The sequence below is a fragment of the Elephantulus edwardii genome, unplaced genomic scaffold (assembly GCF_000299155.1).
Source record: "Elephantulus edwardii isolate Elephantulus edwardi_28Jun2011 unplaced genomic scaffold, EleEdw1.0 scaffold00172, whole genome shotgun sequence".
Classification (NCBI taxonomy): domain Eukaryota; kingdom Metazoa; phylum Chordata; class Mammalia; order Macroscelidea; family Macroscelididae; genus Elephantulus; species Elephantulus edwardii.
In genome coordinates, this window is record NW_006399922.1 from 5289620 (window position 1) to 5304470 (window position 14851).

At 37.1% G+C, this 14851-nt stretch overlaps 1 protein-coding gene across 1 annotated transcript in view; it reads left to right on the forward strand.

Annotated features, from left to right (window-relative positions):
- Window positions 1-14851, forward strand: part of LOC102870725 (centrosomal protein kizuna-like) — a 342509-nt gene that overhangs the window by 243281 nt on the left and 84377 nt on the right. Inside the window, exons 8-9 of the mRNA XM_006895665.1 lie at window positions 3629-3794; window positions 4475-4537. Coding sequence (XP_006895727.1) covers window positions 3629-3794; window positions 4475-4537 — 229 coding nt within the window. The remainder of the gene's footprint in view (window positions 1-3628; window positions 3795-4474; window positions 4538-14851) is intronic.

Sequence of the window (14851 nt, forward strand, 5' to 3'; positions counted from 1 at the left end):
CTTTCGGTACAATGACTCAGTATATTCCTTCCATCTTCTTTTGATACCTCCTGGATCATTTAACATTCTGCCTAAAGCATCCTTGATTGTAGCAACTCGAGGTTTGAATTTGCTCTTCAGTTCCTTGAGCTTAAGAAATGCTGAACGAGTTCGGCCCTTTTGATTTTCCAACTCTAGCTCCTCCCACATTTCATTGTAGTATAAATTAAAAAAAAACAAAACAAAAAACAAACCTCTGGCAGCTCTGGTGGATTAGGTAAAGAGTTATGCAGCGAACACAAAAGTGCATGGTTTGAATCCTCCAGCCACTCTGTGGGAGAAAGATGGACAGTCTCCTCCCATGTGATTTACTGCCTCTGAGAAAGTGTTAGACGCATAGCTATAAGTCAGTTCCAATTCCATAGTAAATAACTAAAAACCTTCAGTATGGGTTACACTTCACCATGAAGTAAACTCCTTACAGTTGAACCAAGCAACATCATAATAAACAGAGAAAAAAATTACAGTTGTCAAGGATTTAATTTTACAATTGTCATCCATGGAAGCAGCAGCAGGGATGCAGGAGAATAATGAGCACCCATGGCAATCTCCAAATTGCAAAAGCCTTCTTCCCCACAAGTTGCACTTGTTTTCTCTAACCCCTGAGATTTCAAGATGAATAGACACTGTTAGTGGGGATGTGATAACAGAAATGCATTTCCCTTCTTTTCTAACTGCCTCAATCAGGCATCTTTCATATTTATGGTGGCTCCAAATGTTGTTCTATGCCATGTCAGACTTGCATATGTGCAAGTGCTTTACTCTGCCCACTTCATCTTACTGCCCATCTAGGTGTCCACTGTGGAACAATAGGCAAGGCAAAATAATAGAAAGTACTCAGTGGCACCCATACGAGTGGTGTCCAGAATATAAGCCAGGCCTACCATACCTTAAATATACCCCTGAGCAGTAGTCAAGACATAAATAGCATATTGCACTGGGTAAATGTACTGCACAGAACTCTTCAAAAGTCAGAGATGTCACTTTGAAGTTTAAGGTGCTCTTGGCCAATCTCAATGTATTTTCAGTCACCTCATATGCATGTAAAAGGTGGGCAATTAAAAAGCAAGATTGAAGAAGAATTGGAAATGTTAAATAAGAATATTAACTATACAATGGACCACCAAAACAATGAACAAATTTACAAAGTTGTACAGCTGACCTACAACCAGGAGAAGGTAAAATAGATGAATAGGACTTTCTAAGAATCAAATCCTTATTCACATCCAATAACTTCTCCAACAGGGTAAAAAGGGAAGCCACAGACTGGGAAAAAGTATTTGGTAATGCCATATCAGATAAGGGACTTACATCTAGAATTTCTAAAATACTTGAGCACCACAACAAGATAAAGGTAAATAATCTAATAGAAAATTGGGCACAGTATATGAACATACACTTCACCAAGGAAGACATTCAGATGGCTAACAAGCACATGAAGAAATGTTCAAAATCCCTAGCTCTAAGAGAGATGTAAATCAAGACAACGATAAGATATTATCTCACCCCAGTAAGAATGTTGGCGAGGTTGTAGAGAAACTGGAACACTTATACACTGTTAGTGGGAGTATAAAATGGTGCAACCACTGTGTAAGGTGGTATGGCACTGTCTCAAAAAGTTGCAAATAGAGATAATATTCGACCCAACAATTCCCCTACTGGAAATATACCCCAAAGAGACCATAACTGACATACAAGCAGATATATGCACACCCATGTTTATTGTGTCTTTGTTCACAACAGCAGAAAGTTGGAAACAACCTAAGTGCCCATCAACAAATGAATGGATAGAGAAGCTGTGGTATAGTCACACAATGGAATACTACACTGCCTTGAAAAACAAGGAACTCATGCAATATTCTTCAAAGTGGGTGACCCTGGAGGACATTATGCTGAGTGAAGTATCTCAGTCACAAAAGGACAAATACTGCATGGTGCCACTGTTGTAAAACAGGACTGACCTCGGGGTTGGGGGGAGACTGAGAAAGATGAGTTCAATAATGTATACTGCATTGAAACAGATGAGGGAGAAAACTGTTTAAAAGGGATATGTTATTAGGTATTTTTGTCATGACAGGAGTCCAGAGTGAAGGCCATATAGTGGAGTGGACCTGGGGGAAAGGATTGTAAACAATGAAATAATTTTTATTTTACTTTTCCAAAAGGGTAGTGTACTAGGGAGGAGGCTGGGAAGGGGCAAAAAGTGCAACAAAGAATGAATGAATAGAAATCCAAAGTCTCTACAAATTTTCATTGAAATTAATAATAAATTTTTTTTAAAAAAGAAAGATGTATAGCCAATATGTTCCATTCATGTAAAGATTGTGAAGCTTTCTGTCACAAACTTTGAACATGTGTTTGGAGGAAGACTCATCAAGAATCTACATTATGTGGTTGACACAACTTTGTTTGCTGAAACTGAAGAAGACGTGAAGTACTTGCTGTAGAAGGTCAAGGACTGTAGTCTTCAATATGGATTGAAACTCAAAATCAAGAAGACAAAGATTGTCACCACTCGGCCAATTGGCCATCATCCATCCATGATGGATGAGGAAGAAATTGAGGTTGGTAGCAATTACAGCTTGCTTAGTTCCACCGTCAACACCAACAGTCAGGGAATCAAAAGACAAATTGCACTGGGAAAATATGCTGTCAAGGACCTCTCCAGAGTACTGAGAAGCAACGATGTCAGTCCAGAGACTAAGGTGTGCCTAATCCAGGCCATGGACTTTGTAATTACTTGCTATGCATCAGAGACCTGGACAATGACTAAGGATGACAGAAGAAGAATTGATGCCTTTGAATTATGGTGCTTATGTCTTAGAAGCATAATGCAGACCATCTCTGCCCTCATTGAGATTCTAATTTAAAACAACAGTTCTCTTTTTGTTTAGTGCATCCTCTTTAACCCCAGTTCTTCTGCAGTCTTATTCATTTTAAGGAAAGTTTTAGGATCACTTAGGGACATCATGAAATATTTTTCTAGATCTGTTTTTCCAATCAAACCAATTTTGTCTTACTTGCACAGAGAACAATAAATACCATGAAAAAGCAAATAATTTTTCAAGAAAGGTGGTCTGAAGGAGCTCTGGTGGCTTGGTGGTAAGAAACTGCATTGCAGTCCTGAAGGTACGCAGTTTGAGGCCACCAGCTGCTCCTTGTGAAAAGGATGGGCAATCTCCACAAATAACTGCTGGAGGGTCAGCTATGGGTTGGTTCCAACTAAATAGAACTCAACAACAAAAGGAGTCTGGGGTTTTAAGTTTTATATGTACACAAGAGAATGAATCAAACTAGATTGAGGAGGAAAAACATGCCTCTTATGCATACTTTGCCAGTACTACACATCTGCGTTGCCTAAGATTCAGTCCTCAAAATAAGTTGTAAATATGTCTTATTGGGAAATAATAAGATGTTAGATGTTCATTCATACTAAAGACACTTTATTTTCAGCTAAATATCCAGGAAGCAAATTAAATCTCAAGTAAATCATAACTTAAATTGTGTTTGAAGACTGAATCTTTGAGGCCAAGCGGAATGTAGCTACAGTTCATTTTTATTTCTTTGTACTTTCTCTTAAACACTGTAGGCAACTGCATTATTGAAAAAGGCTCTTACAGAAGAATGTGAGGAGAGGTCATCTATTCACAGTAATGAATCATCTTGCAGCTTGCCATCTATTCTGAATGACAATGGTGGAATAAAAGAAGCAAAGCTCGGCCTCTGGCTCAACAGTGTTCATACAGGAGAACAAGGTAACAGTTGCTAGAAGGTCTGTCCACAGCAAAAAATGCGTTCAGAGTCTCCATGACATTGTTTCTCAAAGTATAATCTATAAATTAAGATCAGAGAATAGCTTTTCTTATAATGTATATTATCTGTTACTTATTTTTATTACATTCAAAGAAGTGTATATCATCTAGTTTAGTGTAAAAGGGTTAGGAAACCTGTGTGTAGTCTTTTGTAGTTCTGATGAATCTCTAATAAAATATTTTGATAAGTTATAAAATTTTAATCGAACTAATCACTTGGCTGATGATTGTTTTTATCATCCTACAAAGATGACAGTGATTCCGCAGAAGTACTATAAAATGTTTTCTACTACTTAAAGGAATATATTCATAATTTATAAACTTTTAAAAATTGTAATTATTTTAGCATTTTTAAACATGACAGTAAAGACTAATGGTATTTCCAAGGGTCATATAAGTTACTTAGAATGTATTCAGAAATTGATACACATGTGTAGGATTTGATGCTTGCTTATTTTAAATGTCATTAAAATGTGATAGACTAATTTATTTTGCATTAAAATAACATAGGTACCTCAGAGTTAGAAGCAGAAGAGAAGCGAAGAAGTGAAAGTAAAAGAAATTATGGCTTTTAAAGAAAAACAGAACTTGTCAACTTTTGTTATCATGTGTTTAAATTTTAGACATTTCAGGCTACAGAGAAGAGAGCAAGGAAGAAAGTATGACAAGAAAGATTCCAATCACAGGTAAAAGTTGTAGATCGCCAATGAGTTTCAAACACTGGATTGAATCTTATGTAGTCAAAAAAACCTAGATTAATGGTTTGTGGTCCCATTAAAAGCAAGTATAATCCACTATATGCTGGTTGTAGTTGTATGCCATCAAGTTAGCGGTTACTCATAGCTGTCCCTCTAGCAGGTTTTCAGAGGCTATAAATTGCCTGGAAGAAGATTGCCCATCTTTTCCCACTTTTATACTGGAGTGGGCGATTAACCATAAAATCGTAAACGTAAGTTTATGTTAGAATGAACTAAGGTGGAAAATAATCATGTCTTATTGAATTCTTCCTAATAAGGTTATATATTTGTACTTGTGAGTATCCCTATCCTGTGCTGTGTGGAAAGGTTGTTCACCATGGAGACAGTCCATCATTTTATGACAAACTACAGATGTTACTGACTTTTTTCTTTTCTTTTAATACTTGAGAGTGTTGCAATTGTTTATGCCTCATATAATTTTAAAATTAGATGACTAAGATGTCATCAAGACTCATAAGATATGTGTAAAGCATATGCTTTATTTGGTTTGTTCAGATAGAATCTGAATAATATAATTGTGTGTTTTAGTTTGAGAGTATTAACAGCAGACGTCTGAACAGAGTTCTATGTATCATACATCTAAATATATTAGATTATCTTTTGTAAAGTGGTATATTATATCATATCATTAGATATCCAAAAGTCTGACTTTCAGTGTTTATACACAGATACACTGTATACCAACTGTATGCCACAGCATGCATCAGTGTCTGGGCTAGTTTTACTGTTACTTTTTTTAAAAATTAATTTTAATGAACGTTTACAGAGATTTTGGATTTCCATACATTCATTATTGCATTTTTCTCCCTCCCCACCCCTAGTTCGCACTTCTCTTTGAAAAGTAAAAGAAAAATTATTTTGTTGGTATAGAATCTCCCACTGCACCCCGAGTACACTCTGCTGCGCAACCTTCAATATATGATTGGGTATTATGGTTATGACAAGAGTTTTACTGTTACTTTTAAGCAGAAGCTTAAAAGCACTAGCTTTCTTAAAAAAAAGTTGCAGAGTACATTAGTTTTTTTCATTCAAGCATTCATACACATTTTACTCTATAGCATTAATTTCTATATCCACAAGGAAATCACACTTTCCTCACATCTTCCCTGTACTTAATCCTTCTATACCTCTGTGTCTTCTCTTGCTTTAGTGATACTGTGCTGGTCTTCTCTTTATCATATTTTGCCTTTTCCCTCATCTGTCTTATTATGTACCTCCGAGTCAGAACTGACTCACTGCCGACCGACCCTGCAGCCAGTTTTCAGAGACAGTAGATCACATGGGAGGAGATTGCCCATCTTTCTCTCTCAGAGCAGCAAGCTATTGAAGGTAGATTCCAACCACGTGCCTTTGGGTTTGGAGGCACAACTCCTTATCGGTAAGGCACCAGAGTGCCCTAATCTTAAATATATGTCAGTTACCTATTTGGTAATTTTTACTTTCTTCTCCCTCACTTCTTATTCCTGGTAATCATCCAAGAATGATTCTGTGTATAAACTTCTCTTTAGCTTTTTTCTTTCTTTTTTTTTAACCTTTTATAATAATGGTCTTATACAGTATTTGTTCTTTTGTCACTAGCTTCCCTCAGTAAAATGTCCTTTAGATGCATCTGTGTTGTACAGTGTTTCGAGAATAGATTTTATTTATGGCAGTGCACTTCATGGTATGATGATTCATTTTTAAAGCTCAAATTTCATTGATGAAATCAAGTTTTTTAAAATGGTTTAAACAGAGTAATTATTATGTATCTTCTGCTCCAGATAATAGTTCATTGAAAAATAGAGCTTTCTTTTAAACATTTGTCCCAATGATATTTTTATTGCACTTTTATTCTTCATTTTAAGAAAACTCTGACAGGATCCTTTCCTAATTTTATTAATAGGGGAAATGTAGATGATCCCAAACTGTAGATGGGCAAGACATCATTTGTATCCTTCTCCCTTCATTTACATTTGGTATAGACTTACCTAATGATCTCTGAATTTATTTCCATTAACATTGGACCTTACTAAGAGAAGTGGGAAGTGACTTAGTTGCCCATTATTTTTTCACTTCGCATATATTCTTTACACTTTTCTCTTTGGTGAAAGGAAATGAATTTCCCTCCAAAATTAATGCAAATGTCAGTTTTCTAACAGACTTTCTTAATTAAGTACTGTTATTTCATGTTTTTTCTTTTCTTCATACAGAAAAAAGTGCAGTGTGCCTAGAAATAATAAGCACAATTTGCTGTGAAAATTTTAAAATAAACTAATTTTAATAATCTAACATTAATTTATCAATAGTTTGTAGTTACAAAAAATGTTTTGTGCCTATAATAAGTAGGCCAAAATATAGATGTTTAAAATAAATTCATAAATATGAAATAATTTAGTTTGTTAAAGTATTGACATTTTGTCCTTACCACCACACTCCTTTCTGTGCTCCCATCCACCAAACCTCCCATGAAATTCAAGTTTGTCTGTGGCCCTGCAGCACCTCAACTTGATTTAGTACTTTTGTTGTGTCTGTTATTGCAGCAACTTTGGTCTCAGAATTCTTGATCAACATCCCTTTTTTAGCTTTTTTTTTTTTTTTAAATTTAGGCATAATTATTTGGAAATGTAGTTTTGGTAGGATTAGGTGGTTAAACAGATACCTATGAATTGTGGTATTGGTGAAGAATATTGAATATCTCATGGACTACAAAAATTAGAAAAAATATGTCTCATAAGAAATGCAGCCAGAGTGTTCCTTAGAACCAAGGATGACGAGATTTAATCTCATGTATTTTAGACATGTTATCTGGAGGGACTAGTCTGTGGAGAATGACATCATGCCTGGAAAAGTAGATGGTCAGTAAAAGAGAGTGATTCTCATTCTATAGCAATGGAAGCAAGTGTGCCAACTTTCTAATATCTCTGTTTCCCTTTCTTATTTTATTATACCCCAAAACATTCTCCTTAAGGAAGGATTTTTTCCCTATAGAGTTTGCTTTCATCTTTAGAAGGCTTTATTCATCAGTTTTATCCTCTACAGATTGTGCATTTCTGGCTATATTTGGCAGTCTTTTTATACCATAGACAGGCCTAAGCTTGAATCCAGTTTGCCTTTTATGAACTTTATGGTTGTGGGCTTTACTCTCAGGTTTTAATTCACCTTGAGTTGATTTTTGTGTGTGGTGTGAGATGTGGGTCTTGTTTTAGCTTTCTGCATGTAGCAATCCAAAAGACTTGGAAAAACTGTTTGCAAAGGAAAACATTCACATGGCTAACAGACACATGAAGAAATGCCCAAAATGACTGGAAATATGAGAGATGTAAATAAAAAACCACAATGCAATGGCAAAGTTTAGCAGGTCAGAAAGAAAGAAATGTTGGAGAGGTTGTAGAGAGGTAGGAACACTCATACACTGTTGGTGGGATTGTAAATGCTACAACCAGTCTGGAAGACAGTTTGACACTTCCTCAGAAGTTGAACATAGAAATTCTGTATGACCCAGCTATTTCACTACTAGGAATATACCCTAAGGAAATTAGAACTGAGACAAAAGCAGAAATCTGTACACCAGTGTTCATAGCAGCATATTCACCATCACAAGAACATCAAAACAGCCCACATGTCCAACTCCAATTGAATGGATTGAGAAATTGTGATGCTTTCACAAATGGAATACTATGCAACACTCAAAAAATCAACTATTAAAAAAAATACATAACTTGGGAGAGACTGGAGAACATAATGCTCAGTGAACTAACTCAATCTCATAAGGACAAATACTGCATAGGAACCATTATTGTAAAAATAGAAGGATAAGTAGTAAAACATGTATGGGGACCCAATGGGAGAAAGGGTGGGAAAAGAGAGGTGAGGATGAGTAGGGGTTACACAGTTTGGTGACTGGAGGGAGTGAAGGAAATGGGAAGGATTTAGCAGAAATGTGAAAAGATTGGGTAATGATGGGCAGGGTCCAGTGGTGATTGATTTTGTAAAACAAAATGTGTGGGAATGATGGTATAAAACACAATATGAATGAAGAATAGTGTGAAACACAATGTATATGAACTTTGTGAGCAAAACAATTTAAAATTTAAAAGAAAAAAACCCTTGGAGAGGAGAAAAAAGTAGAAAGATATGCCCCTTATAAATTGGGCAAGGCTGAGCACATCTAGGCTTTTGAGACCACGTGCAAGTAGTAGGATATTCAAATCAGTGTTTCCTTGAGATACTATGCCAGAATGATAGTGATATTTGGTGATATAGTCCATAGGGAGTTATGTTACTGACCTAAAAGAGGCACTTCAATAGTGGTTTGAATCTTAACAATGGCACCAGAAGATAAAAATGGGCTGTCTCCTCTCATGTGATTGACAGCTTCCTGAAAACCCATTGCAGGGTCATCTATAAGTCAGTTACAGCTCAACAGCAATGAGTTTGAGTATCAATATTTTGAGAGAAAATCTCCCTTTGTATTTTGCAATACTCTTCAGTTTTCTTTCATGTTGACAATTTTCCTTTTATTCACACCAGATTTACTTTTCAGTGCTAAGTGAGTTTTAATTAGATCAAATTATACAATTCATGCTAATTTAATAAAAATCTAGCCTCCAATTTAATATTTGGCACATAATAGGAATTTGTCAAATTAATGATTGAAAATGCAAAGACACAAATGTACAAGACAAAACACCACCACTGCGCTGAAGTCGAACCTACTGTCCACAGGGTGTCTAAGCCTATAAATCTTTACAGATACAGACATCCCTGGAGTGGCTGGTGAGTTCAAACCACTGACCTTTCAGTTAGCAGCCACATGCTTTACCTGTGCTTTACTAGGGTGCCAGTGATTAAAAACAAGAGTAGTACTATGGAAATTCCGTTAAATGCTTGTTGATTCAGGCCAGTAAACTATCTCTTTCAGTCATTCCTTCCACCAGTACTTTTCCCACCCCACGTGCCCATCCTGGCAAAACTTATCTCCTTAAGCTCCATGTGAAAAGGGCTCTCAGCTTTTATTTCAAGAGGATTAATCCTCTAAGAATGTCCATTCAGCCTCTCACTCTTTTGACACCAATTCTCTTGGTCAAGCTGTGTTGAAAGTGGTTGTCTGACTGTGCCATTCCTCATTGATATTCTTTGACAAGCTGAAATCTTCAAGGCCTTAGGAAGCTACTTCCATTTAGGAGCTTTCTAGGAGGTCAGCATGGATTTTAAGGATGTAATTTGAGTTCTGAGTAGTGCTTCCCAAAACATTATTGCCCTAGTTTTAAATAGATTGGAAAAGAGCTAGAAACATACAGAGGCCAAGTTTTGTTTGGTGACTACATTTGTCTTGAGAGGAAAAGACTACAGTGATAACTTCAGAGTGCCGAGGTGCCACGTGCTCTGTTTATTTCACCTGTCCTGTTGCTTAAGTGCATACTGTCGATAAAGACTTGTTATTTGCTGTTCCATGGACAGAGCACTCCAGTTTGTATAGAACCAAGTAAACCGCGCCATGCTGCCAGTGTCCATTGTAGTCTGTATCATCAGGTCTCTGCTGTGTGTCAGGGGCTAAATGTTTGATTGAAGAGAACTGCTCCCTACTGTTTGTGATAGCAATGTGTTCCTGCTCCTACAGTGCAGATGGAGTTGTTTTCAAATATGTGGTCCTTAAAGGAGAAAAAAAAAACAAACAACCAAAACACAAAACAACCCTTATCAAAGAAGAGAGACCTCTGTGTTCAAGGAATTGAGTTCACCGGTGCCTGGGGTTATTTTACACAGTGAAATCTGTGTGGAGTTTAAGGTATGCCTATGCCCAAGCCACACCTTTGAGATGTGTCCCAGGTGACCCCAACTTTAGAAAACTATTGGCCAGAAGTTTTAAAACTGGGCAGTCTCTTGTAGGTCATGTTGTAAAAGCTTTTCAGTTTCACAGGGGACTTAAATTGAGAGAGAAAAGAAATCAAACTTCAGATATTTCTGTTAAATCTGGGATCAGTACCTCAAACTGGGTTGCTTAGAACAAAGGTTTTTATTTCATTACAATTCTGGAGGACGTAAGTCTGAAATCAAGGTGTAAGCAGGGCATAGTCCCTACAGGTCTTGCATGCCTTTTCCAAATTCCAATCTCCACTCACATGTTCACATGACATTCTTCTCCGTCATCTCCTTTTCATATAAAGACATCAGTCACTGGATTTAGGGCCACTCCAGAATCCAAAGTTATTTCATCTCTAGATCTTTAACTGCTTACATCTGCAAAGATCCTGTTTCCAACTACCACACTCTGAGGTTCTGGATGAACATGAATTTTAGAGAGACACTCCATTATAGAGGAAAGGAAGAATTTCATGTTTTAAGTTTCTTCCATATAGCCTCCTTAACTAGTCCTGGTCTGACAATCACTCTTTGCTGTTAAGTGAGAGTAAATTTATATCTGAGGCTGTAGATGTACAGGAGGAAGTGCTGATGTCCTAGTTGGTAAGGAGCTCTGCCCTAACCCCAAAGGAAAGCAGTTTAAATCCCCAGCTGCTCTTCAGGGGATAGATGGACCATCTCATGTGCAATTTACAACCTCTGAAAATCCTCTGGAGGGTCAGTTCCAACTCAGTGGTATGTAACAACAACAAAAAATTACACAGGAAAAGATTGCCTAACTTTCTCCCTCATAACTGTTGATGGATTTGAACCACTAAAGATGTGAGTAGTGCAACTCCCAGTGACTGGTGACTGCTCCAGAGGAGCTCCTTGGTCCTACTATTGTTGTGTTGAGTACTGTAGAGTCATAACTTACCCATAGCTGGGTTTTCAGGGGCAATAAATCACATGGAAGGAGAATGCCCAACTTTTCCAGCAGAGCAACTGGTGGACCCAAATATTGTGTCTTTGGATTTCACTGCAGCTTCTTAATATAAAGGCACCAGAGCTCCTTTTGTCTACTATAAATAATGATAATGATCGTAACATTACTGTCATTGTCATTCTTTTTTACTCATTATATAAATTGTTAAGTACACATTGATAAAAATACTGCGTTTTGGGGGGAAATATTGCTCCCTGATCAAGATTATCATACTTTGAAAAGTTAAAGTTCCATGACAGTAATAAAGGGCAGGCACTATGAATATGTTATTGTTATGACACAACCTTGCTTGCTGAAAATGAGAAGGAGTGTAGTCTTCAATATGAATTGAAACTCAATGTCAAAAAGACAAAGATTCTCACCACTGGGCCAATTGGCAGCACCATCATAGATGGAGAAGAAATTGAGGTTAACAATTACAGCTTACTCAGCTCCACAGTCAGCACTCTTGGCACCAGCAGTCAGAAAATCAAAAGATTGCACCTCTCCACAGAGTACTGAAAAGCAATGATGTCAGTCTAGAGACAAAAGTGCAACTGATCCAGGCCATGGTCTTGGCAATTACTTGATATGTATCAGAAAGCTGGAAAATTACTAAGAATTACAGAATAAGAATCTATGCCTTTGAGTTGTGGTGCTGGAGGAGAGTCTTGAACATACCACGGGCCATGAAGAAAACAAGTAAGTCTGCCTTATAGAGGGTGAAACCAAGTTTCTCCTTGGAGGCTAGGATTTTGAAGCTCCCTCTGACGTACTTCAGGCATGTGGCCAGGAAGGACTGATCCTTGGAGAAGGACATCATGTCCAGGAGGGTGGAAGGACAGCGCAAGAGAGGAAGACCCTGGATGAGATGGATTAATACAGTAACTAGGGCAATGAGGGACAGGTGTGTTGGAGTCAGTGAAACTGGCTCAGGACAGGGCAGGCTTCAGAGCTGTTGTACATAGATTCACTATGAGTTGCAGGTGACTCGATGGCACATAACCACAACAGCATGTGCCATCAAGTCAAAACTGGCTCATAGCTGACCCTCCTGCAAGTTTTCAGAAGCTGTAAATTACACAGGAGATTGATTGTCCACCTTTCTTCTGAGGAGAGGCTGTTGGCTTTGAACCATGTACCTTTGGATTAGCAGAGCAAATCCTTACTAGTAAGCCACCAGAGCACCCTTTGATGAATATCTTGTTGTTAGGTGCTGTCAAGTCAGGTACAACCCATTGCAGCCCATGAACAACAGATCTGAATCCTGTCCTATCCTCACAATTTCTAACACTCTAGAGCCCATTGCAGCAGTAACTGTGTCAGTCCATCTGGTTAATGGTATTCCCCTCTTTCACTGACCTACCACTTTCCCAAGCATGATGTCCCTCTTCAGGGAATAACTCCTCCTAGCAACATATCTGAAGAATGTTAAGATGAAGCTTTATCATCCTGTCCTACAAGGAACACTCTGGCTGCACTTTCTCCAAGACATATCTGTTTCTTCTTTTGGCAGTCCATGGGATATTTAGAACTCTTCTCCAACACCATAGTTCCAAGGCATCAGTTTTTCTTCTGTCATCTTTATTCATTGCCCAGCTTTCAGATGCATAGCAAGTGATTGAAAAGATCATGGCCTGAATCAGGTGTACCTTAGTCCTCAAGTTGACATTATTGCTTCTCAGTACTTTGGAGAGGTACCAGACTGCAGACTTTTCAAGAGTAATACTGTCTCCTGATCTGATTACTGGTACCAAGAGTGTTCATTGTAGATTCAAGTAAGATGAACTTGTTGACAACTTCAATCTTTTCTCCATCTATCATGATGTTGCCTATTGGTCCAGTGTTAAGAATCTTTTTAAAGCTATGAATATAGCTTTACCTAAAAAGTAATGCCTGCAGAGCTGTGTTGAATTTATTAAAGTTAATTCACAAAGTTTATGTTTATTTAGTTGTTAAATTTCTCCTAGAAATTAAGATTGTGATGGAGTACATTTTTCTAAGGCAGACCTGGGTAACTCATGTCAATGAGGAATTTTTATCGTCTTTGTGAGAGATGATGCTGTGACCTTACCAACTCAGAATTACTGGTTCTGTTGCACAAGGTTTAAGTATCAAAAGTGGTTCTTGTTACATATCTTCTCAGGGCATTATCTTCACAAAGACATACAATCCTTTATTTTAAAAAAATAAAATCTTAAACATAGATGTGCTTTCTGCATTTTCAGAATTGTCATAGGTCCTATATCCTACTATTTTTCTAATTTTCACACAACCCCATTATTGAACAAATGAACAAATGACTTCTTGATTTTAAGTGATATTTATCTTTTGAATTAATTTACAAAAGATACCCTAACGTTTTTATTTTCATTTATAAAAATGACTGCATTTGCTACATCAGCAACACATCTAGTGCCAAATAAAGGGTTAAAAAAATCATGAGTATAAAAATACACTGAGGAAAACTCATTAGACAGAAAATGTATTTCAAATGTATTTAATTTTCAAGTTTCTACATGTTTCATACCATAATAGCCCTAATTCTCCCTTGCTTGAAGGTGTCCAGTTCTTTGTGCAAGGTCATTTTCCCTAGCTGCAGTGACAGTATTGTTTGCATCTCTTTGTGTTATTTCTTGTTCAGGCCCTGCTCTTCTACTTTTCCTTACAAATTTTTGCAAAAGCAGTGGGCAGACTGTGCTGCAGACATAGAGACGCCCCTTAGAGGCTGTGAATCACATGTTTATCTGGCTCTTGTTGTGGGTGGTTAAAAGCACTTGTTCATCAGATATTTTCTTTATTTGTAGATCTGGAAGTATTTAGCAGGTGTACATTTGCATATAAAAGAGAATAAAAGATAAGAAGTTGAGGCTTTTTCCTCCCCTCAACATCATTTTTTACCTCTCTTTATTCAGCATGTTTTCACATTCTTTCTCTAGCTATTTCCATTTTCCAGACACAAAATGTATATCAAAATGAAAAAGAGTAAGTTCCATGATCCTTTAACACTTTGCAGAAAGATAGATGATTAGCTTAGAGCGGCTTATGCAACAACATGAGGATAATGTATTTATATCCTTGTGCCATCACCTTGGAATTAACAGGCAAGGATAAATTTTAACCCTCTAAGCTAGATCTTGAACAAGATCATACACCTTGTCTTTTTTTTACATTTTTAACTAAGATTTTCTGCTTTTTAAACTAAATTTTATATATAAACCTAGATTTTATGTAGGGAGTTTTGGTGATGTAGCCCTTAAGGAAATATGCACTTAACCCAAAGTCTGCTCCTCTTGGCAGTTCACATCCACCAGCAGATTCACAACAAAGATGAACAATCATCTCAGATGTAATTATGGCCTCAGAAACACACTAAGAATCAAATCCCTATACGCATCCAGAAACTTCTCTAACAGGGTGAAAAGGGAAGCCACAGA